Consider the following 26,620-nt stretch of genomic DNA (forward strand, 5'->3'; position numbering starts at 1 on the left):
TGTAACCCAAGGCATCTGGCGACTGGCACCTCACGGCCTTCGGCCAGCCTCCTATGGGGAGAGTCCTTCCTTGCACCCTCTGCCAAAGGCCTCAAGTGACAACAGGCTGGCACCCTGTCCTCAAGAGCTCCCCTCCCAATCTTACCTCTAAGGGTGTCTCATCTCTCTAGAAGAGATTTTTCAGAGGAATGGTCTGGGGATCTGGATTGGAAAACGGGTAACAGAATGTTTCCTTGTTTCCCAACATACAAGTAATCCAAGCATGGGAGAAATAAAAATAGAAGTGAAGACTCCAGCAAATCATTCCTGGAAACCTCAGAACCACCGAAGGGCCAGTGCTTCCCTACCTGCCACTCACACCACAGGGAGTGAAGTGGTTCTGGACGCGGCGGCGGGGGCAGCGGCCTGACGTTCTGCAGCCAGAGAGGTGTCGGGCCTGGGGCGGCGTCAGGCCATGCCAGCCCAGCTGGGCTTCCTGCCCTGCTTAGGGTCTCCGACCGGCAGCCTCTCTCAGGAAGGCCAGGCAGCACTCTCCTAGCACTTCCAGCGAGCCCAAGAGTGGAGAGTCAGAGGGACAAGCAGGACCTCTTATCCCCAGAGCGGGGAGTTTAAAAGGAGAATGAGAATGAGCCTTTTTGCAGCCTTGGGGGATTACGGCCCTGCCCCCCCAGAGCTCGGGCAGGTAAAGCCCCACACTGCTGCTCGAGTCACCCCCACTCTCCCTCCTGGAAATCCACTTTAACTGGTGGCAGAGGCAAGAACCCTGCGTGAGGTTTCCATAACATGCAGACTCCACTAGGGTACCCACGACACACAAGAGGACACCAGGAGGGCGAGAGAAACACAAACCGCTCCTTCCACTTCCTTCATTTGAGAGGGGACTTGGGCACACCCACGAAGGCGACAGTCCTCCAAATCTGAAACTGCTGTGTCTGTCCACCTGGGAGTGAAGGGCAGTAAGCCGGTCCTCCGGACGAACGGGGCGCGCTAGTAACCCCGGGGGAGGGGAGATCCACAGAGCTCGGTTTACTTTTCCATTCTGCTGACGAACGCTGTGCAGCACTGACGCGGCAAACCACAAAAAAATTAACGCCAGGAAAATTCCCGTAAGGATTCAGCAGTTGAGAAAGGGCTGTGAACAAAGACGGTGGTTTCGCAAGCAGAGCACCCGGCTCAGTAGCAGACACCGCCCTGGGAGTGAGAGAAGGCGGCAGTGCGTACTTGCTTCCCCAAGCGCATTCACATACAACCGAGACATCTCAACAACCCCTCCAGAGCCTGGGTGGTGTTGGGAAGTCCTGGTCTGCATGCAGAGGTCAGGACACACTGACTCCGCAGCAGAAGCTGTGCGGGGCAGGGCTCAGTTGCCAGTTCCCGCACTCCAGCCTGAAGGCAGCACCATTTCACCTGTCACCTGTAACTAAAAAACAGTTTTTCAAAAGAGAGCATCGTCTGAAGTCACACCTTGGCAAAACAATACACTTTTGCATGCCACAGGCCTGCTGAACTGTCTCACTGGTTGAAGCCTTAAACGTCGACTGTGAAGGCAAAACGCTGGAGCGCACACTCTGGCCACGAGCGGCAGGGAGAGCCCTCTCCGGCAGGCCGTGCTCGAAGTAAGGCAGCAAGCCGCCTCGTTGGGGCCAGAGAAAATTGAAAGGGAGTAAGTACACATCTGGAGCTCACTGCAGCCTTGCCCCCTGACGAGTGAAAAGACAGGAACAAGGAGAAGAAGAGTGGCTGGAACCTACGTTACGTGGATGGAAGGGGCCTTGCAGTAAATCTGGACCCTCACAGGGCGATCTGATCTGAAGTCCCTAACTGGCAGGGCCTGACTGGCAGTCAGGAACCTGGAAGGTTTATCGGGAAGGGTTATCATTGCCTTAGGCAAGCCCTGTCTACCCGCAGTTCCCCAGACGGAGGTTAACACACCTCCGTAACTATCTGCATTCCAATCGTAGAGATTTCCCTGCCTTGCTTTCTCCCACCTCCAGGCAAGCTCCCGTTCCCCCTCCTTAGTTCCGAATCCGTAACAGAAACTGCGAAACCGTCATTCCCTGGAGCACTGCAGATCTTGCTAGTGGGCATGTCCTCAGTCTGACTGGAATAAACTCAGCAAATTTCTTACAAGATGTTTCTGCAGGTGCGGGTGTTTCTCCCATCCACAGCACTGAGGACGAGCGGACCAGGAAAACGGAGACAGAGTTAAACAGCTGCACAGTTCACCGCCATCTCAGTGCTCTATTTTTCAGGCTATAAAACACCCCCCCCCCCCAATTTGGGAGGAATAATGGTTGTTAAGGCTGCTGTTGAGTTCTGTTTACATTTACATCGGTGAAATATTATGTTATTAAATATTTTACCACATTTTTCTGCTTCAAGAATTTTCCCATTTTTCTCCTCTAAAACCTAGGTGCGTCTTAGGGTCTGAAAAATATGGTGAACTGCAAGATCCTGTCTTCCCTAACCTAGGACACTTAAGATGGGCCCTGCTTCCTCAGCTGGCCAGAGCAGCACCCCATGCGCCAGGGCTGGGAGCTCAACCTCCGCAGTCAGAGCGCACGCAAGAGCCGACCAAAGAATGCGTAAACCAGTGGAACAACAGCAACAGTAAGACAGTAAACGGTTTACACCTCTCCCGAACAGAGGGTCAAGAGCTTAAATCACCTACTCAGAGAGAGCAGGAGTCCATTAGTGCCATCTGTGCCCACCACGCCCAACGACGGAGAAAGTGAAAGGAACAAATCTCGTTTCGGTGCATCAGCTTAAAACTGATGAATGTGCCGTTGAGATCTTCCCCAGAAAAGTCCCCTAAACTCACAGCCTTTAAAGCCTTCAAGATGAAAAAATAGAAAATAGAAAATAAATAAATAAAACCCTCAAGACAAAGGACCCGATGTGGGCTCTCCCCCGGCCCCCTGCAGCCTGCCCGCACCCCCCCTCCTCCACAGGCGTGCATCTCCTAAACTCTAAGGGACCCCATGAGACTTGCAGCTGGAGGAGCACCGGGCAGTCGCAGCTCACCCGGGGCCAACCCGCTGACCCCGTGCCCAGGGCCCCTCTCCTCTGACTGCCCTGCCTGGGCTGCTCCTTCCACAGGCCTTTCCAGAGCCAGCTGGCCCTGCCCAGTTACTTGCTCTCTGTGGCTTCCACTGTCCTGAGCCCTTCCTCGTTTCACTGTCCCCGGCTTTAACTAACACCGTGGAGTCTCCCCTGCACGAGGTCAGGAACCCACAAGGCGCCACCGGCCGAGGCAGACCCGCACCAGGAACAGTCCTATGGCCTCCACGCTGCAGGGCAGTCAGCAGCGGCTCTCCCGGGGCATGCGCTCCGGGGTCTCCGTTCTCCAGATGCCCGCTGCACTCCGCTGCACCAGGTCACGCAGGGGGAAACCCTCCTCTTCCTCACCTTCTCCCCCTCTCCTCAGGTTCAGTCACAAGTTCTGGGGCTGAAGGAGGTACCCAAACACCCCACTCTGCTTCTCTCCAAACCACTGCAGCACGGGCCCGGATTCCGGTGCCAGCGGCCACGTGGCCCCCCACCTCCCTCCCGCTGCCCCCCAGCCCACCCGCAGGAAGAGCGAGCTCTCTGACTCTGATTATGCCACATCTCCACCCACCCAGGATCTTTCAAAAACACTTTAAACCTGACCCTTCTGTCCTTAAAATAAGATCTGAAATGCTTGAGGCCTTTTCTGACTGCTTGCCTCCAGCTGCCTCCGGCCACCAAGGGCCTCCCTCCAACCCCCTCCACCCACACACCCTCTGCCCTGCGCCTCCTGCCTCCCGCCTCCCGAGCCCAGGGCTCCCAGGGGTCTCCGGCCTCGGCGGAGGCTGTGCCCCTCCTTCTCCATCTCCTCATCTAACAGTTGCTGCGCCAGGTTCTAACGACTTAATTCTAACTCACACGTCTCTCAGGGCTCTGCCTCAAGGTCAGCCTCCAGAAGGCCTCCTCTTGGTTTTCCCTTTGTATTTCGGCGTGTGCGCAACGTGGAATGCTTCAGCGCCTGTCAGTACAGCTGTGGAGGGGGAGCTCATTGCTGCGCTGCTGTCCCTCCTAGGATGCTCTTCGGGGAACTTCCTTCAAATTTGGCTCACCTGGCTTTTGTACTCTCAAGTGGACCAAAGGCCACTTGAAGATTTCAAAAGATGATTCAGAAAAAACTTTAGAACCTTCCCTTCAGGAGGCTCGCCGGGTAGCCCTGCGGCCAGGGCAGGTGCTAGGACGGGTGAACAGCTGCAGCGGCAGCCCCAGGCCTGTGGGGAGCCCCTCCCTGCCAGCCGCGCCCCGGGCGGCCCGGCCACGGCTCCCAGCTCCCAGAAGCACTGGGGTCTGGTGCACCAGCACCGCTGGTTACCCTTCAGTTAGAGTGACTGGTACTACAAATATCACCTCACTCGGGCCCCCAAACAGCCCTAGTGAGTCGGCCACACTGTAATTACTCCCAGTTTACAGATGAGGAAACCTGCCTCACAAAGCTGCAAGTAGTGCAGACAGGATTCGAACCTGCCAACCAGGTGGCTGACCTGGCCCCAGAGCTCATGCTTCTAGCCCCCCACTGCACAGTCACTCACTTCTCTGCCCCCACTTCCCGGGGAATTACATGGGGAAAAGGTTTCAGAGACCAAGCACTCTGTCTTGGTTTACAACAAAGAGGACAGCAGAAATGAAATGCAGAGTGCTGGGTCAATCAGAAAATCATACTGGGGGAAGAGGGGATGGAACTTGACCCCTATCCTACACCACACACGAATCAATCCCCACCGAGGCCGGGTCGCTCAGCTGGTCAGAACATCACCCTGATAGGCCAGGGCTGCGGGTTCCACCTCAGGTCAGGGCACGTGCAGGAAGACACTAATGACGCACAGCCGAGGGGAAGGCCCAACAAATCGACATCTCCCTCCCTCTCTCCTTCCCTCTCTCCTTCCCTCCCTCCCTCTCTCTCTCTCTCTCCCTCTCTCTCTCTCTCTCTCTCTCTCTCTCTCTCGGCTCCCCCTTCCCCCTTCCTATGTTTCTATAAAATCAATAAAAAAAAATCAATTCCAGATGGATCACAGACCTAAGTGAAGATAAAACATTAAAGTTTCTAGAAGATAATAGAATGGCTTCATGCTCTTGGGAGACACAAAGATTTCTTGAATAAGGCATTAAAAGCACTAAATGTAAAGGGAAAAAATGATAAATTTGACTTCACTAAAGTCTATTCATCAAAAATAGAATTTAAAACAAGACATAAAATAGCAAAAAAAAAAAAAATCCCACAACTAAGTGGGTAAAATTTCAAACAATATAGAAGGAAAAGACAGAAGTGTGTGTGTATCTAACAAAAGACCCATTCAGATGTAAAGAATTACTACGAATCAGTAACGAATGGGTGGAAGAGCATAGGAAGTAAGCAATGTATCCGGGCACGCCGCGAAAGCGCCAGTGGCCATCAAAGCATGTGGAAGAGGGCTGGACACCTCACACAATCGGGGAGACGCAGGTCAAACCCACAGTCGGAAGCTCCCACTCCAGGGACTATTGGAAAGGAGTGTTCAAGTCCCTGTAAAGTCGCTCTGAGTGACTGAACCCATACACGACATGCTTTTCTGATGCTGATGAACAAAACGATCATCTGTCCCCAGCAGACTTCTGTCCTCTGTGCCTCTGAGCCTGGCACACAGAAAGGAAGGCCAGAAACTGGTATCGAAAGTGGCATGACTCAATTTCCAACAAGGCTGTTCTGGGAAAGCAGCCCAGCACTCACAGCGCGAGTCTGAAACAGCACCTGTTCGGACCCAAGCAGTGAGGCCCAGGTCCCAGGTCTGTCCAAAACCGGGTCCCTGGGGGCAGGCACACTCAGCCCCGCCCACCTCACCCAGACGACTCTGCCCTTTGCTCCCCCTGAGCCAGCCGTCATGGCCTCCGCCTTTCTGATTCTTAAACAAGCAAATCTGTTTCCACCCTGGGGTCTTTGCCCTGGCTCTCTGCCTAGCACATCTTACTCCTGATTCTTTATATTGCAAGCAAAGAGGACGAGGAGAGTGGGTCAGAGAAAAAGCAAAAGGCAAACTTCCTGTAGGAGAGTCAGAGACCCAGGGGTTCAGAAGGAGACCAGCTTTCTTTACCTAGCAGGCCAAGGTGGAGGGGGTCACCCTGAGGTCAAAGTTGACATGAAGGAGGCTTCCTGTCAATAAGGTGGTTGTGAAGCAGGTTACCCAGGGGACTAGGCACGCTACGTGTCTGCCTGCGGCCCCAGGGTCCCCATCTCCTGATATGCCACATAAAACAGAACGAAGGGAACGAAGAAGAGAAGGCCTGTGCGTTCTAAGAAGATGCGCCCATCAGGCCAGTCTGTGCCCAGATCTGGTTCACCTAACTTAAACCAGGGCTTCTCGGCCCTTTTCACGGAGGGCCCTGAGTGCCAGCAAGAGGCTGGACCGGAAGCTGAGCGGGCAGAAAACGCTGAGCCAGAAACACCAGGCATGGGGAACGCCAATCCCAGAGGCACCAGGTTTTGAACCTCCGCCTCTGATGACAGACCCCACAGGTTCTGAGACCCAACGCTGCCCATTCCAAAAGAATACAGAACGCCCAGCACAGACGTCAAGAGGAATGAAAACAAAAACAAAAACCAAAACCCAGGGGAATGAAAAACCAAAGCCAAAATTTTTCACAGCGTGCATGGTTCCCCTAACCTGCTATAAAAATAAAACACTATCTTCATCCCACTTTTTTAAAAGCCAAAGTCAAGTCATGGTGCCATTCCCAACAGCCAAAGCCTCTCTGCTCTATCATAGCCAGTTCTCAGACTGATGTCCCCCAGGCAACACCCAAAGGTCAAGGGGAGACAGCACCCCAATGTAAAGTAGCAAAGCTAGAAAGGCTTTTATCTCCCTCATCCACTTCCTGCCCTATCCTTCCCACCGTGGTAAAGGTTTCCTCACCCTCTCGGGCTTCACCCGCTCCATCTCCAACCTGCCCCACGCAACCAGTAAGTCACCAAGTCCTATGCTTATAATGGGGGAGGGGGGGGCCCAATGAGCTAATAAGCACATTCTTAAGAAGTTTGATGGTAATACAAAATAAACCCAAAAGAAGTAGAAAGAGAAATATAGTAAAGTAGATACTATTTTTTAAAAGATTTTATTTATTTGTTTTTAGAGGGAGGGAAGGGAGAGAGAAAGAGAGGGAGAGAAACAACAATGTGGTTGCCTCTCGCGTGCCCCCAACCGGGGACCTGGCCCACAGCCCAGGCATGTGCCCTGACTGGGAAACGAACCAGCGACCTTTTGGTTCGCAGGCTGGCACCCGATCCACTGAGCCAGACCAGCCAGGGCAGTAAAGTAGACATTAAAAGAGAACAAACAAAATAGAGGGGATCACCAGAGCCAAAGGACAGTTCTTTGAAAAGGTTAATAAGATTGTTCCGATATATCTGTAAACTCTGACGAAGCAATGTAACAGTGAGCTATTGTTATCCACTAGAGGAAACTTCAAACAAAAAGCCTTGAGGTAACAGTTTCCTTTTGGAAAGAGCTTCTTAAGCTCAGCGCTACTGACATTTTGGGCTGGATAACTGTGTGCAGGGGGGGTTTCCGTGCAATGTGGGAGGTTTGGCAGCATCCCTGGTCTCTACCCACAAGGTGCCAGGAGCACCCCCCCTTAGGAGTCCTGATAACCAAAAACGTCTTCGGATGCTGTAAACTGTCCCCCAGGAGGCATGAGCGTGCCAGGTTCAGAGCCACTGCTCAAAGGAAACAAAACAAGGGCCACCTCCCAGCACACCAGCTAAGACCAGATTGTTCACAGCTATTCCTCAAGTAAGACTAGCTGCTAGTGAGTCTCTCTCCTGTTGCTTCTTTTATCCTAGGTCCCCCCTGTCTCACTGTCCCCAGCTTTAGTAAATGTACTTGGAAGAGAGGAAGGGAGGGAGGGAAAGAGAGAGAGTGGGAGGGGTGGGGTGGGAGACAGAGAGAAGCGGGCTGCTCTGCCTGCGAGGACTGCGGGATGACCAGAGGCCAACGGCAAGACTGAAGAACCAGGCAGGCCGTCTCAGATGCCCCAGCAAAGCTGCACGGAGTGTTCACGACGAGAGGACCAGAAATGCTGCAAGAGCTAAAACCGGGGCAGAGCAGCCATGAGTAACAGAAGTACCACTTATATTGGGGGAGGGTGTCAGTGCGTAGCTCTAACACTACAGTGAAACAGAAAAATGGTCCTTGAATCAAACAAACCCCAAGAAGTTAAACACCCTAGCAGAGCAAAGGAAGAAGACAGTACCAATGTGTTGGGAACCGCCTTGCCTGGTTTCAGCAGCTGTACCCGCCCCACCCCCCCATGGCTGAGGCTGAGTGAGAGACCTTGGAGCCATAAGCCACTCAGGAGACAAAGTTTATCTCCCTGGCAGGGGCGCCACCTCTGCCCCCTTTCACCTCACCCTGCTTGGCCTCGGGCAGATGACAGGTTAGCCAATGACGGGTAAGATTCAAGGGAGGGACGACCTAAGACAGGCACGGTCACTAAGGGGCCCTCAGGGAAGGACTTGGGGGCTACAGCAAAAGGGGGTGATGGACCCTCGCCCTTCAGCTTTGACCTAGCCTGAGTCCTCATTCTGTCTTCAAGAAGTCTCCTAATCTCTTGGCTGCCTTACTCCCCCTGCCTGACTTAAGCCTGAAACAATGCTGGAGGTGGGTGCAGCCCTGTGCTGGAAAGGGTGGGTTCCCTAGGGAAATCAGGCCTAAGAAAGAATATGTAAAATCCTGTGAAACCTGCTTTGTTTAGAATGCTCTCAATTAAATGATAAGGGTCCAAGCAAGAAGTGAGTGCTCCCCAGTTTTATGGCCATTTAACTATCTGACCTTGACTCAAAATAGGCCCTCAGAGTTCTTTGTACGTTATCTATTGTTTGATCCTTACTGCCTGGTAATGATTAATGAGCTTTACACATATACCCTGTATTCCTATGCAAAGTGAATCCAATACAAGCTCCTCAAGGCAAGGGTTGGGGCGCTCTCCTCTTGAGAGGGTGGCCGAGGCGCTCCGAGGCTTGCTCTCCCCTTGAGAGAGAAGCCGCGCCGTCCCTTTTCCTCCCTAGGACTCGGCAGTCCGTGTGAATGTATCTCATCTCATCCATAACGCCACGGACACCGTGGGCCAGTGTCTGCATCACCTATGGAACAATTTTTATCACTCCACACTTCATAAAGCAATGGAAAGACATCATTTGAAATTTTTTAAAAACTACCCCCCTGAGAATTGTACAAATATTCTTTTAAAAACATTCCAATGATAAAGCTGTACCATTCCGAGACAAATCACAATTAAATCCTTGCCACTTCTAAATAAATAGTAAAGTCCCCAGAAGCATATAATTTTTGAAAAATTAAGAACCTGACAAAGAGAAAAGGATTCCAAGAAACCAAGAGGGAAAGAGGGAAGAAGACAAGATATATATATAAAATCTGTCCAGAAAAAGTCCGGCCATTGTTAATGTAACAAGAACCATTTGCGTGACACTGATGTAACCTGGCAGCCAAGACGGGTGGACTGGAATGCACATGCGTGAACAATGACGGATTCACTGTCCTAGTCAGTGGGTGTGGTAAACGCCATTGAGTGAGCATATGCACTGTGTCACCATCACATTCAAAATGACTGAGCAAGCAGAGCAACGAATCTGCATTAAGTTTTCACTAAGCCTGAACGTTCCTCCGCAGAAACTATTCGGATGATTCAGAAGGCCGCAGCTACAAGCAACTGGTGATTGCCACCTTTATCACAAAAACGTACCTGCTCATGCATCACGTCTCATGCAGAGTTTTTGGCAAAACATCAAATCACCCAGGTGACTCAGCCCCACTAACAGCCCAGATTTGGTGCCCTGTGACTTCTGGCTTTTCCCAAAACTAAAATCACCTTTGAGAGGGAAGAGACTTCAGACCATCAATGAGGTTCAGGAAAATATGATAGGGCAGCTCATGGCGACTGGGAGAACTGTGCGAGGGCCCAGGGGGCCCACTTTGAAGGGGACTGAGGCGTCATCGTCCTGTGCACAATGTTTCTTGTATCTTCTCCAATACATGTCTGTATTTTTCATAGTACGTGGCTGGGTTTCTGGATAGAATATACACCCACTCTACTCACCAGCAGCACCTAAAATCTAATCTATACCTGACAAGAGTTCTAGGGGTACCTGAAAGGATAACTCTCAGAACCCAGACGATAAAAAGCAGAAAGTGACAAAAAGTGAGGCGGGTACCCAGGGACTCTACACCATCTCAGGGACCACGAGAGCCGAGCAGGACAGTGCACCCGCGCCCCTCACGTCGCCGCCTCCCCTCACTTCTGCTCACTCTGCTTTACAGGAAGGGAGCGGTGGGGGACTCCCGTGGAATACGCTGGCAGCGAACAGCAGAAGATGCTGTCGGGGAAACAAAGACCAGGGATACGGTAAGTCCCCTGCCAGAGATGAAGCGGAGTGGGGAGAGACGTCTGGCCAGTCCAAGTGAGGGAAGGCCGATCCCTGAACCACGTGGCAGCTGCCGCAGAAAGAACGGAAAACAGCCGCACCGGGAGGAAGAGGGCCGACGTCCATTCTCCTGGACCCCGGAGAACGGCAGGGGCATCTCCCTGGGCTCCTTCAGACCCACGCAGTGACGGTCTCGTGCGACGTGCCACTCCCCTAGAGTGGTCTGTTAGAGCGAACCAGAACCTCTACTGCTCCGTCGACAGGAAGCTTACAGACAATCAGATCCCATGCCATGAAAGGCGAGGACTGAGGAGTCCTGTGCCCGGCCGGACGACCTCACATAAGCCCGAAGATGAAAGAAAAAGTCCCATGTCCCCCAGCGAGCGGGGCGAGGGAAGGGCTGAGCCGAGCAACCCAAGCGGGAGCGCCGGGGGCTGCCAACTGCGGGGTGCGGTTCTCCCCCAGGGAGGGGCAGCGTGCAGGCCGGGAAGGGGCCGGGCCCGGCAGCGCTGCAGCGGCTGCACTGAGTCTCTGCAGCTGTGGACCCATCGGAGACTCTCTCCCCAGGGAACCCCCTCCTGTCCACACAAGGGGACTGTGGGTGTCATTTCAGGAAACGCACAGACCGGTCACTGTTACCCCCAGGCCTAACCGTGACCGCCTCATGGGCCCATGGCCCTGGATCACCAAGGGTGGTCACAGGGACCCTGCCACTGACTCCTCCATGACGTGGGCAAGTAGGGCCCCTCTCTGATCTTGGGGCCTGCGCCTGCACGTTTGTCAAGGAGCCAAATAAATGCTAAAGGTCCTTCTAGCACTAAGGTGAGGCGCATACAGAACCACCCATCTCCTGAGAAGCAGCACACGAGTCCACTGTCGCTGTGTTTCCAATCCGCCCTCTCGCGACAGAGCCCTAAGAAATCCAGCCGGAAGCACCACGCTCAGCCAGCCACAATGAGAGGCTAAATGGCTGCCTTAGAGAGAAGGGTGCGAGCCTCTGCCACCCACTGGAGCCGCTCACCATCCAGCAGGTCTTCCTCCTCATCCCTGCTGTGCTCCTCCACTGCCACCTCCTCCTCCTCCTCCTCCTCTTCCGCATCCTCCAGCTCCACGTCCGGGTCCAGGTCTGGATCGCTCCCTGAGGCGGATTCGTCTGACATGGCTCCCAGAGGTCCTCAGTGGGCATTACCGACTCATGGTCCACTACAGGGGTCCTGGGAAGGGGACAAGCAGCATCAGAATCAGCGAGGGCTTCATGAGGGCATGACTCTGTCAAGGAGAAAACGCTGTGGGTGGACTCCCAGGAGCCTGAATAGGGCAAGCTACCCAAACCCAAGTGTCAACCTTCCCGACAAGGCCTCTGGCCCTGGGCTATGCTTTGGTGACTCTCTCTGCCCACCTCAGAATTCCCATTTTTTCATCCCTTCATGCATAAACTGTTCCCTGAGCACCAGCTCTATCTGTACCTACCTACACATATACACACACACGGCTGTATAAGCACAGGCACTATGCTGGGCTTTGGGGACACAGCAGAAAGCAGAAGAAAGCATGCTGGGGGGTGCCGGAGGACGGGGTGTGCCAGCAGGAGCTGCTACTTCATATGGCGGAGGGCAGGGAAGTTCTCACTGAGCAGAGGCCAGAAGGAGAGTGTTCCAGGCAGAGTGGGCAGCAAGGGCCCAGCCCTCGAGGGGGAGTAACTGGGAGTGCTCGGGAACTGGGAGCGTGTCCTGCCCGGGATAGGTGGGGGGGTCCCACCTTGGAGCTCAAACACAGTCCACTCCCCAGTCACCTCAGGGAAGGGCTTCCAGTGAGCAGCTGGCTATCCACCAGACCTCCGTCCTCCGAAGCACGTGGGAGCCCCGGGCCCCCCATGGCTCAGAACTGCCCTGTGCCCACCTCTGCTCTCAGGCTCTGTTCCAGCTCTTGGCGCAGTTCCAGCTCCGTTACTTCCCAGAAGCCTCTGACCACTGCCCTGTACTTCTGGGATCACAGTCCCTCTTCTGGACTGCATTAGCCATGCTGACCGTGTGGACCTCACTGAAGGCTTCGTACGGGCCACCGGGCAAAGTGGCTTGCTTTCCCTGGTCTGTCACCTCCTGGCCCAACAGTAAACCCCCAACAGCACAGATTCAGCTGGAGCTAGAAGCATGTTCTATTCAGATCGATCATTCATCCATTCACTCATCCAGCCGTTCATTCACACTCACTCGCTCATTTGCCAGCCTGCTCTTTTATGTTTACTGTGTGCAGGCACTGGGCATGACTGACTGTCTGTTTCTCTCTCCACGTTACTATTAGCTGTAAAGGTCATTTCTTCCTGAGGGGGAAAAAGACAAACCAGGGTAAAAAGGAAGCTAGATGGCCCTGGCCGTGTAGCTCAGTTGGCTAGAGTGGTGTCCTCATACACCAAGGTTGAGGGTTTGATCCCCGGTCAGGGCACATACAGGAATCGGCTAATAAATGCATAAATAAATGGAGCGACAAATCAATGTCTCTCTAATCAATCAATGCATAAAAATTTTTAAAAAGCTAGGTGGACTGTTCTGTGATAAAGGAAATAGAGCAAAACGTTAACATTAACGTAAAGACTCACTGACCAGTTCTTTTAATTTTTCTGTATATTTCAAATTTTTCATAATAAAATGTGGGGGAGGAATAGAAGGGAACAATCTTTTACAAGGCAAACTGCTCCAGACAACCACGTCAACAATGAGGTCATCCTAATATTCCTCCCATTTCCCAAAATAAAAAGTGAAACACAAGTCTCTAATTAGTCAACACAAAATACCATTTCAGAACTGAAATCTCTTGTTAAGGCGCAGACACAACCCGAAAGAGAACTTCTACAGTATGTTCTCCTGGACAGAAAGAGAAGCCAGAGGAAGGAAGCTGGCTCCTTCGGCGCTTCGGGAAACAAGAACTTAAGTGCAAGACGGCTCAGTTAAAGCCACAGGGGTCACGAGTGCCCCCGTCCCGACGGGTCCTGGACGTTGCCTCTCAAAGCACCAGAAGCAGACAACAGCTGCGAAATGACTGAGCAACAGAACTCAGATTTTAGCACCAATATCACACGTCCTTCCCGAAACCCCTACAAGAACGCAAGGACACTGAGGTGCAGGGAAAGGTGGTCCACAAACACAAGGCAGCAGAACTCATGCTGGCCTGCCACTCACCGCGTGACAGAGCGGATTTCAAATCTCTGAAGGAACGACTCTCTGTCGTTCTCAGTTCATTAGGTTTTGAAGGGAAGTAGTAAATCACTTAGGTACCAACAACAGCTCTGAAAGTGAGACTTTTCCGAGCATTATTAGTAGGCTAACTCACCAGGAACCCCTGCTAGGAAGCCGGTGCTGGTAACCAGGCGGCTCTGAGAGGGGTGCTTTGCTTACAGGGTGCCTGGCTGATTGCAGAGTGGCTTTCAGAGCGCGGTTTCTAACCAGCAAGCACCTCTCGGTAATCTGAATGCCTGCTGTTTTAGAGAAGAAACTGTGCAGCGGTGGGAAAATGTCCATCACCTCGGGGGGAGCAGTAACAAGGAAAAGCCTCCTATGAACCCCCAGTTACCAAACAAAACACCTTCGAAACCGCAGCCCCAAGCTCTGGCTGGAAGCAACCGCCACGCACACATCGAACCACCAGGAGTGCTACTAGAACAGGACAGACACTGGCCCAGCCCCTACTCAAAATGTTGTGCCCACCAGGGACACTTTAAAACTGCACCCAGGCCTTCAGACGCCCATAACAGAGAAGGTGGAAAGTGATGAATTTTAAGTCCCACCCAATTTGGTTTTGCTCTCTCCTCCCTTTCCATGAGCCACTGAGTTTCTGTACAGAGGTGACACAATGAACTCTTCTCAGCTGTCTAGAACCACAGCAACTCCTTAGGAGGCAAGTTTTGCCGTTAACTAATCTCCCTAAAACAACAACAAAGGGAAGATGGCCAGGAAGATGATTCTCGGGGCTGCAGCACAGTCTGCCACACTCTGCCTCTGGGGGTTCCAACCCCCCCCCAACACACAGACCCTTCCATGTGGGCACAGCCTTTCAGAACCCAGGGAAGGCAGCCAGATTCAAGAAATGGGGAAAGAAACTGAAGAAGACACAAATAAGGGAAAGCACATGCCATGTTCATGGATAGGAAGAATTAACATCATTAAAATGTCCGTACTACCCAAAGCAATCTATCCATTCAAAGCAATTCCTATTAAGATATCAATGGCATATTTCACAGAACTAGAACAAATATTCCAAAAATTTATATGGAACCACAAAAAAAACCCAAATAGCCACAGCGATCCTGAGAAAGAAGAACAAAGTTGGAGGAATCATGCTGCCTGATACCAAACTATCATACAAGGCCATAGTAGTCAGAAACAGCCTGGTACCGGCACAAGAACAGACACACAGACCAGTGGAATGGGGCAGAGAGCCCAGAAGTAATATTTGACGAAGCAAGAACACGCAATGGGCTAAAGATAGTCTATTCAATAAATGGTGTTGGGGAAATTGGACGGGTATGTGCAGAAAAACGAAATTAGATCACCTTCTTAACACTCCATACAAGAACAAACTCAAAATAGCTTAGACTCACTCATTCGAGACTTAAACGTTTAGACTGAAAACCATAAAAATCCTAAAAGAAAACATGCACAGTAAAATCTCAGACATTTCTCACAGCAATATCTTTTCCCATATATCTCCTCAGGCAAGGGAAACAAAGGAAAAGACAAATGAATGGGACTACATCAAACTAAAAAGATTTTGCACAGCAAAGGAAACCATCAGCAAAATGAAAAGACAACCCACTAAATGAGAGAACACATTCATCAATGATCCATCTGATAAGGGGTTAATATCCTACATTTATAAAGAAGTTATATGACTCAACACCAAAAAACACAAATAATCCAACTTAAAAATGGCAAAGGACCCACCGTATTTTACTGTGTATGATGCACACCCATGTTTTGTGCGCACTATATACAGGGTTATTATGCCCATTGTTATACCCATGCATGTAATCATCATATCCATGTGCAATGTGCACTCTTAGTTTTCTCTCAGCAATTTGGGCAAAATAGTGTGCATTATACATGGAAAAATACGGTAAATATACACTTCTCCAAAGAGGACACACAAATGGCCAGTAGACACATGAAAAGATGCTCAATGTCACTCATCATCAGAGAAATGCAAATTAAAGCCACTATGAGATATCACCTCATACCCGTCAGAATGGCTGTCATCAATAAATCAACAAATGACAAGTGTTGTCAAGGATGTGGAGACAGGGGAACCCTCATGCACTGTTGGTGGGAATGCAGACTGGTGCAGCCGCTGTGGAAAGCAGTCTGGAGTTTCCTAAAAGAACTTAAGATGGGGCTGCCTTAGGACCCTGCAATTCCACTTCTGGGAATATAGCCAAAGAAACCCAAAACACTAATTTGAAAGAATATATGCACCACACCCCCCGTATTCACTGCAGCATCATTTACATTTGCCAAGATTTGGAAGCAGCCCAACTGCTATCAGTAGATGAGTGGATACAAAAGCTGTGGTATGTTACACAATAGAATACTACTTGGCCATTAAAAAGATGGAAATCTTATCTTTTGTGACAGTATGGATGGACCTGGAGGGTACTATGCTAAGGGAAAGAAGCCAATAAGAGAAAGCCCAGTACCATATCATTTCACTTATATATGGAATCTAATGAACAAAATAATCTAACAAACAAAATAGAAAGAGTCTCATAGAGAGAATACACTGACAGCTGTCAGAGGGGAGGGGGTTGGGAGGCTGGGCAAAAAAGGTGAGGGATTAAGAGAAACAACAAAAACCTCATAGTCACAGACAACGGTACGGTGATTACCAGAGGGAAACGGGGGTGGGGGGAGGGCAGAAGAGGGTAAAGGGGGTACATGGTGACAGAAGAAGACTGGACTTGGGGTGGTGAACACACAATACAATATACAGATGACATATTGTAGAACAGTACACCTGAAACCTATCAGATTTTATTAACCAATGTCACCCCAATACATTTAATTATCTTAAGAAGCTGGAAGCACAAACCCCCTGAGCTCAGGGCCCCGTCTTACACGAAGTCCGTGTGCCCCACGCTGCAGCGCATGGAAAACGTGCTCGAGAAATACACACGGGAGATGCTCTTGGAGTTGCTAAAAGACATGATTACATTTCCTGATTTTGAGACTTATTCTGTGGTTATATAAGAAAATGTTCTTAAGAAATACACAATGCAGTATTTAGTGGTAAAAAATAAATAACCTTCTAAAAGATAGTTAACAAGGAAGAGAATAGAATTATCTGTTCCTAGTTGTCCAAAGATTTAAACACTTGAGTACAAAAATATCTTATTTCAAGGTACAGATTCGAAACATTTCTCTCTGGCTACTTAGTAACAAATTGGTAACACACTTTGTTTACTTTAAAACACAACAACTCAGGGTTACAGAGGCTAATTAAGCCTCCCAGCACGCCCGCGTGCAGACAGGCTGTCCTCCTGCTGGGGGGCAGGCCTCCCATCTTCCCCTGGGCCCGGCAGGGGCTGGAGCCGCCTCTGAGGCAGGTCTCACTTCGGCTCCCTCCGGACGGCACCAGGTCTGGTCACAGCCACAAGCAGACAGCACCCCACAGGCAGGTAGAAATTAGACTCGCCAGCTCACCTCCCTTCCCTGTGTGATGTGGCCCCGTGCTGAACAGTCTTCTAAGGAGACTCGCGCAATCTCTCCTAGATTACACGTCTCACTGTTCTTTTCCAGCCCCGGCTATTCAACCTGGGCCAGTACTTGGGCTCTCAGACACGCACTTCAGCATTGTATCTATAGGAAGTAAGCAGCCTAGGACTCACGCCACTGAACCAATCAGAGCTGCTTAAGTAACTTTGCCCTGGAGGTCTCTCTGTAGTCTCACGCTGGACATAAATCCTAAAGAAAACAATAACATCTGAATATTAGCAAAGATAAGTGGGGAAGAAAGTACGCGCTTGACCCAAAGCCAACATAGTGAAGTAGAAAATGACTTCTTTCAAACTAATACTCCCGCAACTTCTCTGGGGAAGAGCATGTGCAGTCTGGACCAAACTCGGGCTACAGATTTTGCATGTAAGAAGAGAACCTGCAGGAAAACCTCACTTCTGTAAACAGATAATAAAGGCTGTTAACTAACCCTTGGGAGGGAGGGCCACCTGTCAAAGACTGGAACACGGGCTATGTGTGTGCCACAGGTAAATTAAAATGCTATTCCGTGGAGACAAGGCCAAGCTTCATCACACCAAGTGGGAGGTACAGAGACCAAAATAAATCACACAGGGACCTTAGCCTGGGAGATATTGTCACCGTAGAGGGGACGAAAGGCAAAGGCTGAGATGAAGCAAAGCTTAAAGAAATACACTAAAGAAAAAACTGTTATGGTCGCTTTGGAGAAAGAAGGGCCACAGGAAGAGGCCGCAAGGCTGGTGACTACTCGGTGCAGAGCCGGAGCACTTTCTGAGACGCCGACGCCCGCCGTTGTGATTGCAAAGGCGAAGGAACAGCAGACAGAGGACGCCGCCTCTCACCGGACAAGCAATCACCGCATTCAGTGCGCGGCACTGACAGCGTTCCCTTGAAATCCGGGAACAGGCCACAGCCGCCTGCTCTCAGTGTGTCTATCGGCATCCAGTTGCACAGCCTCACCGACAAATAAGACACACACAACGCAAAAGGGCTGGAACAAAGAAAGAAAATTGTCAACAGTCAAGGATTATGTTATTTCAATACAGAAAATCCACAGGCAGACTATTAGCAATATAGGAGAGCTCAGTAAGGTGATTAAAGATCAATAGAGAAAAATCCATTTTACTTCTTATATGCAGTCAACACCCATTCAGAAAGTGTAATTTTATAAACATCATGTATAATGGCAGCAATAAGCATACCGTATCTAGTGATAAATCCAGGGGAAGACATGTAAGACTGTTGCGGGGAAAAAAGCATAACATTTCACTTAAAGACATTAAAATAGACCTAAATACTCAGAAAGATGCGATGTTTATGGATGGGAGAGTCTATGACAAAATTGATTTTTGCCCTGGCCAAGTGGCCCAGTTGGTTGAAGCATTGTCTCATGCACCAAAAGGTTGTGGGTTCAATCCCCAGTTAGGGCACATGTCCAGATTACGAGTTCAATCTCTGGTTGGAGCAAGCATAGGAGGCAGCTTATCAATGCTTCTTTCTCACATCAGTGTTCCTCTATGCACCCCCCACCCCCCTTCCTCTGTCTCAGAAATCAATGAATACAGCCTCAGCTGAGGGTTAAAGGTCGATTTTCCCTATAAACTCAATATGCTCTTAATCAAAATCCAAAGGCACGGAATATGCAAACTCCAAAGGGAAGGTCAATAAATTTCACCGAATCAAAAAGGAAAATGTCGACACAAGAAAATACCATAAAGCAAAGACAAACCACAGTTGGGGAGACAGCTGCAAGCACAGAACCGGTAAAAGAACTGGTATCCACCATTCTGAGAAACTCTTAAAAACCAGTAGGAAAAAAAAAAAAGAAAAACCTAGAAAGAAACTAATCAAAAGACATGACTAAGTAACTCTTAGAAGAGGAAATCCAAATGAACCAAAAGCATTTCATACACATTAGATAAAGTTTTTAGCAAAGTCTGACAGTACAAAGTGCTGGAGAGGCTGCTGGCCAGGGGGGAGTCTTACCAACAACAGGCAGACTGATACTCTGAATAACTGGGAGTATCTAGCCAGGTTAAAGATGCCCGTGCCCTATGATTCAGAATTTTACTCTTAGAGAAATCCTAGAACAGGCATACTAAGAAATTTTGGATTTACATTGTGTCATAGTAAGGATCAGTGAAAAATAAAAAGCAACCTAAAATGTTCACTAATAAGAAAAGACATAAACAAATTATAGTCCACTTGTTCAATGGAATATTACACAACTTGAAATAAATGAACTAGAGTATAACATAAATCAACATGGATAAACTTCAAGGACATAATAGTAAGTGAAAAGAAGTTGCAGAAAGATAAACACAAGATGATAACCATTTATGCAAACTTTTAAAATATAGAACACAACACTCAATGTCATAAGGAAACATGCATGTAATAAAAGAAGTAACACACATGGCAATCATATGTAATTCAGAATAGTGTAGCTCTTGGGGCGAGGGAGGAAAACGATCGGGAAGTTAAATATCTCCAATCTGTTATTTCTTCTAATGCTCACCTGAGGACATGTTTAGAGAGAGGAGAAGGTGGGGGAGAGAGAGGAACACTGACCAGCTGTCTCCTGTACACGTCCTGACTGAGGACCAAACCCACAACCAAGGCCTGTGCCCTGACCGGGGATCGAACCTTCAGCCTTTTGGTGTACAGGATGATGTTCCAAACAGCTGAGCCACGCAGCCAGGGCCTGCTATTTATTTATTTGTTTGTTTGTTTATTTAAATATAAATATCTGAAGCAAAATTGTGGTATAATGTTGAGAAATAACAAACTTGGAGGGCCATAAACATGTACTTGTTATATTATTCTGAATACTTTTCTGTATGTTCAAAATAAACAATGAACAAATAAAATAAACAATAAACAACCCCTAGTCAAAATAGTAAATAAAGGTTATAAAAGGCAGTTACAGCTACACCCCAAAGCCATTTTTTTTTGGCATTAAAAATCAGCTCCAAAAAGGCCCAGTCCCAGCCCTGCGGTGGGAACTGGGTAAGTGGTGTCCACACAGCCTTCCAGCGGTGGCGGGCCCCACGCCACCTTGTGCGTCACGCAGGACACAAGCTGTGGCACTGGGACCGGCTCCGTTTCACAAGCCCTGTCCTTCTTACAATGCTCACACTACTTCTCACTGGATTAAAAGGTAATTTGTTTTGAAAGTAACAGAGCCAACGGTTGATGGACATAAACTCACTGGAGGAAGAACACTCGTGCAGGGATGTAACAGAAGGACAGCAGGCTGCCCCTGCCTGAGCTGCAGCCTGTGCTGGACAGCAGGGACTAGCCCTGGGGAAGGACAGTCACCTCCCCAGGGAGCTGACAGTGCTGCTGCCTCAAAGACTCTTCCCTTACAAACAAGAGAAATTGGGTCCATGCACTGGTGTTAAGCAACAAAACGGCCTAATCCCAGCCAGAAAAGAATCTGAGACTGGGGAGGTTCAACATTTATGCACGGTCCTGAAGCTCAGTCCTGGCAATGTACGAGGTCTGTGCGGGAAAGGTCCAGCCACGGTTAATACAATGAGAACAGTGTGCACGACATCGATGTAGCCTGTCAGGCGAGGAGAGCGGATTGGATCCACGTGTGTGGACAATGAGGACTCTGCCATACTGGTCAGTGGGGGCAGTAGACGCCGTTGAGGGAGCATGTGTACTGTGTGGCCGTCACGTTCAAAACGACTGAGCAAGTAGAGCAACGAACCTGCATCAAGTTTGTGTTAAGCCTGAACGTTCCTCCATGGAAAGTATTCGGATGATTGAGAAGGCGACGGCTGTGGGCAACTGGTGATGAGAAGCTTCATCAGAACAATGCGCTGCTCACACACTGCGTCTCGTGCAGTTTTGTGGTGAAACACCAAATCACCCAGGTGACTCAGCACCCCCTTACAGGCCAGATTTGTTGCCCTGCGACTTCTGGCTTTTCCCAAAACTAAAATCACCTTTGAGAGGGAAGAGATTTCAGACCATCAGTGAGATTCAGGAAAATACAACAGGGCAGCTGATGGCAACTGGGAGAACTGTGTGAGGTCCCAAGGTGCCTACTCTGAAGGGGCCCCAGGCATCACTGTCCTGTGTACATGGTTTCTTGTACTTTGTATCTTCTTCAATAAATGTCTCTGTTTTCTGCAGCACGCGGCTGCACACCTCCGGACGGCCCTCGCAGGCAGGCCCCCGGAGGCCGGCACGCGGACTGGGCGGTGTGGGGGAGTGCGAAGGCTGCCTTGTCCCCACCTCTAGACACTGCCTCCGGGAGGTCATTGCCCTCCCCTCTCATCGACCAGGAGGGAAGAACTAAAGTTTGGCTCAGTGGGACTTGTAGGAAGAAACCGAGCCCATGGTCCTCACTGCAGAAGACTGGGGAGAGGGCAGGAAGAACTCAGAGACAGGGGACTCCACGAACAAAGACTCAGAGACAAGACAGAGCAGGATGCGTTTAAGGAAACCCAGGAAGTCTGTACTCCCGAAGCACAAAGTAGGAAGTGCAGGGGCAGGGTAGAAAAGAAGCCTGGAGAAGTAACAGGGTCAAGATCAAGGGCACCCTGGATGCAGGCGAGGGAGACCGGGTCTCACCCTACGCGGAAGACCAGGGTGACAGGGCGGCCAGATCTGTCCTTTACGGAGGCCGCTCTGCGCCGCAGGGTGCCGGGCAGAAGCACGGGTGTGCGCCGTGCCGAACTGAGACCGGTTCCAGCTCGTTTTCCAGTGTAACCCTGGTACCTCGGCCTCTCTCAGCCAGTTTCCTTAACTGTGAAATGGAGGTTACCCCCTACCTTCAAAGACGATGAGGAGGATCGAGTAGTGAATGAATATGAACATAAACCGTACTGTAAAGACACACGGCTCAGTAGTTAGCACGCTGTAAGTACTGAAAACATGGTCTGGAAGGAAAATTTGCTGTGATAAACATGGCAGATGGAGTAAGGGAAGACAGGAAACAGCAGCCAGTTACCAAGCCAGAGGAAAGGGCAGACCTGAGAACCAACTACTTGGGAGGAAAACAAACGGGGCTAGTGAAGACCTGTTCGCCAAGCCCCAGCGAGAGCAAGACACACGTGAGGTTCGCTTCCAGGTTCCCCTCAGCAGGGCCTGGGGTGCTGCTGCCACCTCCTCCTCAGATGACAGCCCAGACTGGGGACCAGACGCCACAAGGAACCCACCTTTTCCTGCCTGCACGGTGGAAGGGGGAGAGCTCTTTGGAGTCAGAAGGCCCGGGTGAATGGCACCCCGGACCCGGAGTAAATCCCTCATCTGCTCCTCACCTGGGTGATGCCGGCACTTCAGGTGCTGCAAGGGCTCACACGACATATGACCCAGCCACACAAGAAGCACTCGACACAGCACAACACGAACAAGCCCCGCACAGACGGGAAACTCACTTCACGGGGTCCCTCGTGGGAACGCCACGGCCTCATCACAGCGTCAGCCTGCCCGGGAGCCCCGGGAGCCCCGGGAGCCGAGGCGGCCCAGCCCCCGCCAGTACGTCAGTTCCCAGGCACCCGATGTTCCGTTTGGGGAGAGCCTGTTTTCACTGTCAGTGCGTGTGTCACATCTCTCACCGTAATACGCTCTATCTGGTTTCTAAACAAACGAAACTGGTTTCGGGGAGCTCATCTCTGGAGACAGCAGCCGGGAGACTGCACAGTTTTACCCAAAAGTTAAGTAAAAGTTGGCCCCAAGCCCGGAAAGCAGGCATTGCTCCCAGACAAAACTGGATAAACCAAGCCCAGACACAATGAGTGGATACAACAGAACAGAGGGAAGAACACAGAGACGGCCGGAAGAGCCCACACTGAGGGGCCCTCCCACAGTCCAGAAGGGCACCAAGTGGGGGGGCCCTGGAATGTCTGGGTTCAGGCCTGAAGAGTCAAGTGAGGCAGAAGTTAACCGAGTGTAAGACACCGAAGTTGCCAAATCAAGAACACCCGGGACACAGGATTCCCCCTGCGACCCAGAGGTAAGGTTTATGGCAGCAATAAGAACCAAATGCTCCGCCCACGTTAAGATTCAAGCCTCCTTCTGAGAGATTAGGCAGCCAGAGACATAATTTGGGGAAGGAAGAATACCAACGGGGACAAAATATAAACACATTAAATGTGAAAAGTACGTTTCCACTTCAACAGTTTATTTTATTGATGCTGCTGTTTCAAATTTGATTTCTCAAAGGAATGTACTGATTGCATATTTCACAAGACATTCTCTGCTACTTTCACTTATGAAATAGTAAGAGAACTGAATCTTCAAGGGACAAAAACTTGCCAAAATGCCCTCGAAATGGAATTGTTCTTTAAGATACCGTCACAGCACAAGGTTTCGATTTTTTTTTTAAATCAAGCTTTCCTCTAAACATCTAAAATGTTTTTTAAAACATTTAATCTGAAACATCCACTGCAGAGTCAGTGAGCGGAAAAGCAAGCTACAGGGACCAGCTAACAGACCAGCCCCGGCCGCAGGTCTCTGGTGAAGGGGTTCGGTCTGAGAGCACCGTTTAAACCACCTGGTGAATCTAATGTGCCCCACCGGAGCCTGCAAACAGCCCCGGTGAAGTTCATGAACAAATCCACCAGCGTGGGAGACAGAGGACTATGCCACAGATGCTTCTGACCTATCGGAGAAAGAAGAGCTTTTCTAAGAACATAAAGTGGACACAGCAGAGCAAATTTTAGGGGAGTATTTTAAGACTTTTTTCAATATAATGCTGTATAAAAAGCCCCCAAAACCTTAATATTTAGATCCAACTTTTAAACATAAACTCACACAAATGTGAGGTATTTACACACAGAAAAAACGCAAGAAGGAAGTGCACCAGAAGGTTAACTGGTTTTTATCTCTGGGTGGAAGTTTAACCAAAACAGTTACTATTTGCGTCTCTATTGTCTTGTCTTATGTAAGTAAGTGTGACTTTATCATTGTACAAGCCGCATTTTCTCTGCACACACGTGTTCTCCCTCTGTGAAGTCGAGCCCTCAGCGGACAGACCCCGCTCGGCCTCGTGCCCGCCCTCAGCGGCACCGTGTTTCGGGGGCTGCGACTGCCCCTCTCGAAATCCACATGCAGGGCCCGGCCAGGGCAGGCTCTCGTGCTGCTGACGAAAGTCCGCTGGCTGTCCACCCAGGGCCCATCTCAGCTGGGGCTCCCATGGGGGCCTACGGTCGGCACGGGGAGAAGATCATTAGCAGTTAAAGCCACCCGTGAAAAGCCCCTTCGGTCGCCTGCGTAAGCGCAGTGTAAGTAGCTTCATGTGTGCGCGTCCCTACAGATGACGCACGTGGAGAATAACTCCCGGGGGAATGATACTCAGAAATGAGGCCCCTCCTGTGTCTTGGTGCTCACACCAGCCCGGCAGGCACGTGAGGATTTCAGCTTGCAGGCTTTCCCTGCTCACCCTCCTCCTCGCTTCCAACTGGTCTTTTGAGTCAACACTTCTCTATGGCCCTCAGTCATCATTGTTGCTCTCCTCTCCTTCTCCTCCTTCTCTTTCCTGGTAGAACACTTCCTAACCCCCACCCCCGCCACCTCAACAACGCCCCTCCTGCCGGGCAAGAGCTCCTGCGGGTTTTGTCGCCCACATCCCCCGGGGTGCCCCTGCCTGCCTCCACTGCCCGCGCGGACACCCTCACTGAGTGAACCGGGGAGCAGAAATGACCTCCTCACCGTTTACATCATCATTCATGTGCTCTCTCTTTGTTTCCTTTTGCAAAGTGTACAGCTGAATTTAAGGAAGGTAAAATGTTAGACACAGTTCCACTGTACAATCCACTGTATAGTTCCGCTGTACTGGGAGACATAAAGGAGTCTCAGCGTTGGTGGACTTACTATCACTCTAGTTAAGGACACAGGTGAGACTACACTTACTGAGAGCATAATGAACGACAGAGACCCCAAATGCACCCGACTCCAGAGGAGGAGGCAATGGAGTCTGAGGCTTCTGTGCAGCTGGAAGGCTTCCTGGAGGAGGCAGACCTTGAGACAAACCCTAAAGCAGGGCAGAATTAGACAAATGGAGGCGGGGAGGAAAGGATGGGCCAAAAGGGAATCGTGGCCGGGATCTGAGGAGCGCGGGAAAGGCAGGAAGTGCCAGGTTTCCTGGAAAGGCAGACAAAGTGACTCACTGGTAAGCACTGATTCTCTGTCTGCTATGACTGGTGCTGGCAGGCACCGGAGGGGCACAGACGCGAGCGCCCTGGTCACAGAGGGGCGAGTGAGTCCTCCAGGAGCCATCCAGTCAACACACACAGACCCGTGAGCAGCCCGAGACGTACGGCAGGCAGCGGCGGCTCCTCCTGCAACCCCGGAACGGAGAAACAGAATGTGGCCAGCCCACGGGACGGAGTACTTACGACTCGGTGGTAAAAGGGAATGAAGTACTGATAAATGCCACAACACGGGTGATCCTTAAAAACACCACGTTAAGTGAGACAAACCAGTCACAGAAGGCCACACGTCACATGATTCCATTTACCTGAAATGCCCAGAAGAGGCAAATCAACAGAAACCGAAAGACTCACGGTTACCAAGGAAGGAAGGAAGGAAGGAAGGAAGGAAGGAAGGGGTAGGAGTCCCTGCTTCCTGGGCGCAGAGGTCTTTCTGCAGTAAAGAAAGGTTCAGGAGCTAGGTAGGGGTGATGGCTGTACAACCCTGTAAATATACTAAAAAGCACTGAATCGAACACTTCGAAATGGTGAAGTGTATGGCATGTGAATTGTACTTCAGAAGGAAGAAAGGAAGGGAGGAAAGAGAAAGTCGGTCAAACGAAGGGTCTCCGGGGCAAGCGCAGTTCTGTGGGGCTGGAGGTTGGGTGGGGGAGAAGGTGGGGAGACTGCAAGTGGTGGGCCAGACCTCGACCCGGCAGGACCCCGCTGCGGAGTCCGGCCCTTGTCCCGCACGAGGGCGGGCAAACACGTGGCACCGGGCTCCGCTGCTGCTGCCTGCCTGGCAGATGGGACTACGACGCCCCAGAGCCCCTCTCTGCAGAGCTCGGAGGTGACTCAATGCCTCTGTCCGTGCAACCTCCTCGCAGTCCACGAGCCCCGACAGGAGTCACTGAAGGGCTGTGAACAGGGAAGTGGCATCATCCGAATTTCCAATTTAAAGAGAACTCTCTGGAGGCTGAATGGAGACAAGATGGGTGAGAACGGTGTGGGCAAACGACGACGAGACCCTGAGCTACAGTAGTGGCAACGGAAGGAAGACGAGAGGGAACATTCAAGGCCGAGGAGGCAAAACCAGTGAGACTTCGCCGGCCAGCCGGAGTCCCACGAGGACAGCCTTGCTCACCACCGTCCCCAGCCAGCATCCAGCGCACTGGCTCCACAGGAAGGGCTCCCTGAACATTAACCAAACAGGTAAGGGTTTTATCTGTATTCTCTCAGTGAATCTTTGCAATAATACCAGAGGAAAGGACTGTTACCCC

The 26,620-nt window shown here is 50.7% G+C and overlaps 1 protein-coding gene across 1 annotated transcript in view; it reads right to left on the bottom strand.

Moving 5' to 3' along the window:
• RAD54L2 (RAD54 like 2) overlaps positions 1-26,620 on the bottom strand; it is a 79,521-nt gene that overhangs the window by 40,210 nt on the left and 12,691 nt on the right. The window contains 1 exon segment of the mRNA XM_028518469.2: positions 11,475-11,667. Within this exon segment, the coding sequence (XP_028374270.1) occupies positions 11,475-11,613 (139 nt within the window). The 5' untranslated portion in view covers positions 11,614-11,667.

The sequence above is a fragment of the Phyllostomus discolor genome, chromosome 7 (assembly GCF_004126475.2).
Source record: "Phyllostomus discolor isolate MPI-MPIP mPhyDis1 chromosome 7, mPhyDis1.pri.v3, whole genome shotgun sequence".
NCBI lineage: Eukaryota > Metazoa > Chordata > Mammalia > Chiroptera > Phyllostomidae > Phyllostomus > Phyllostomus discolor.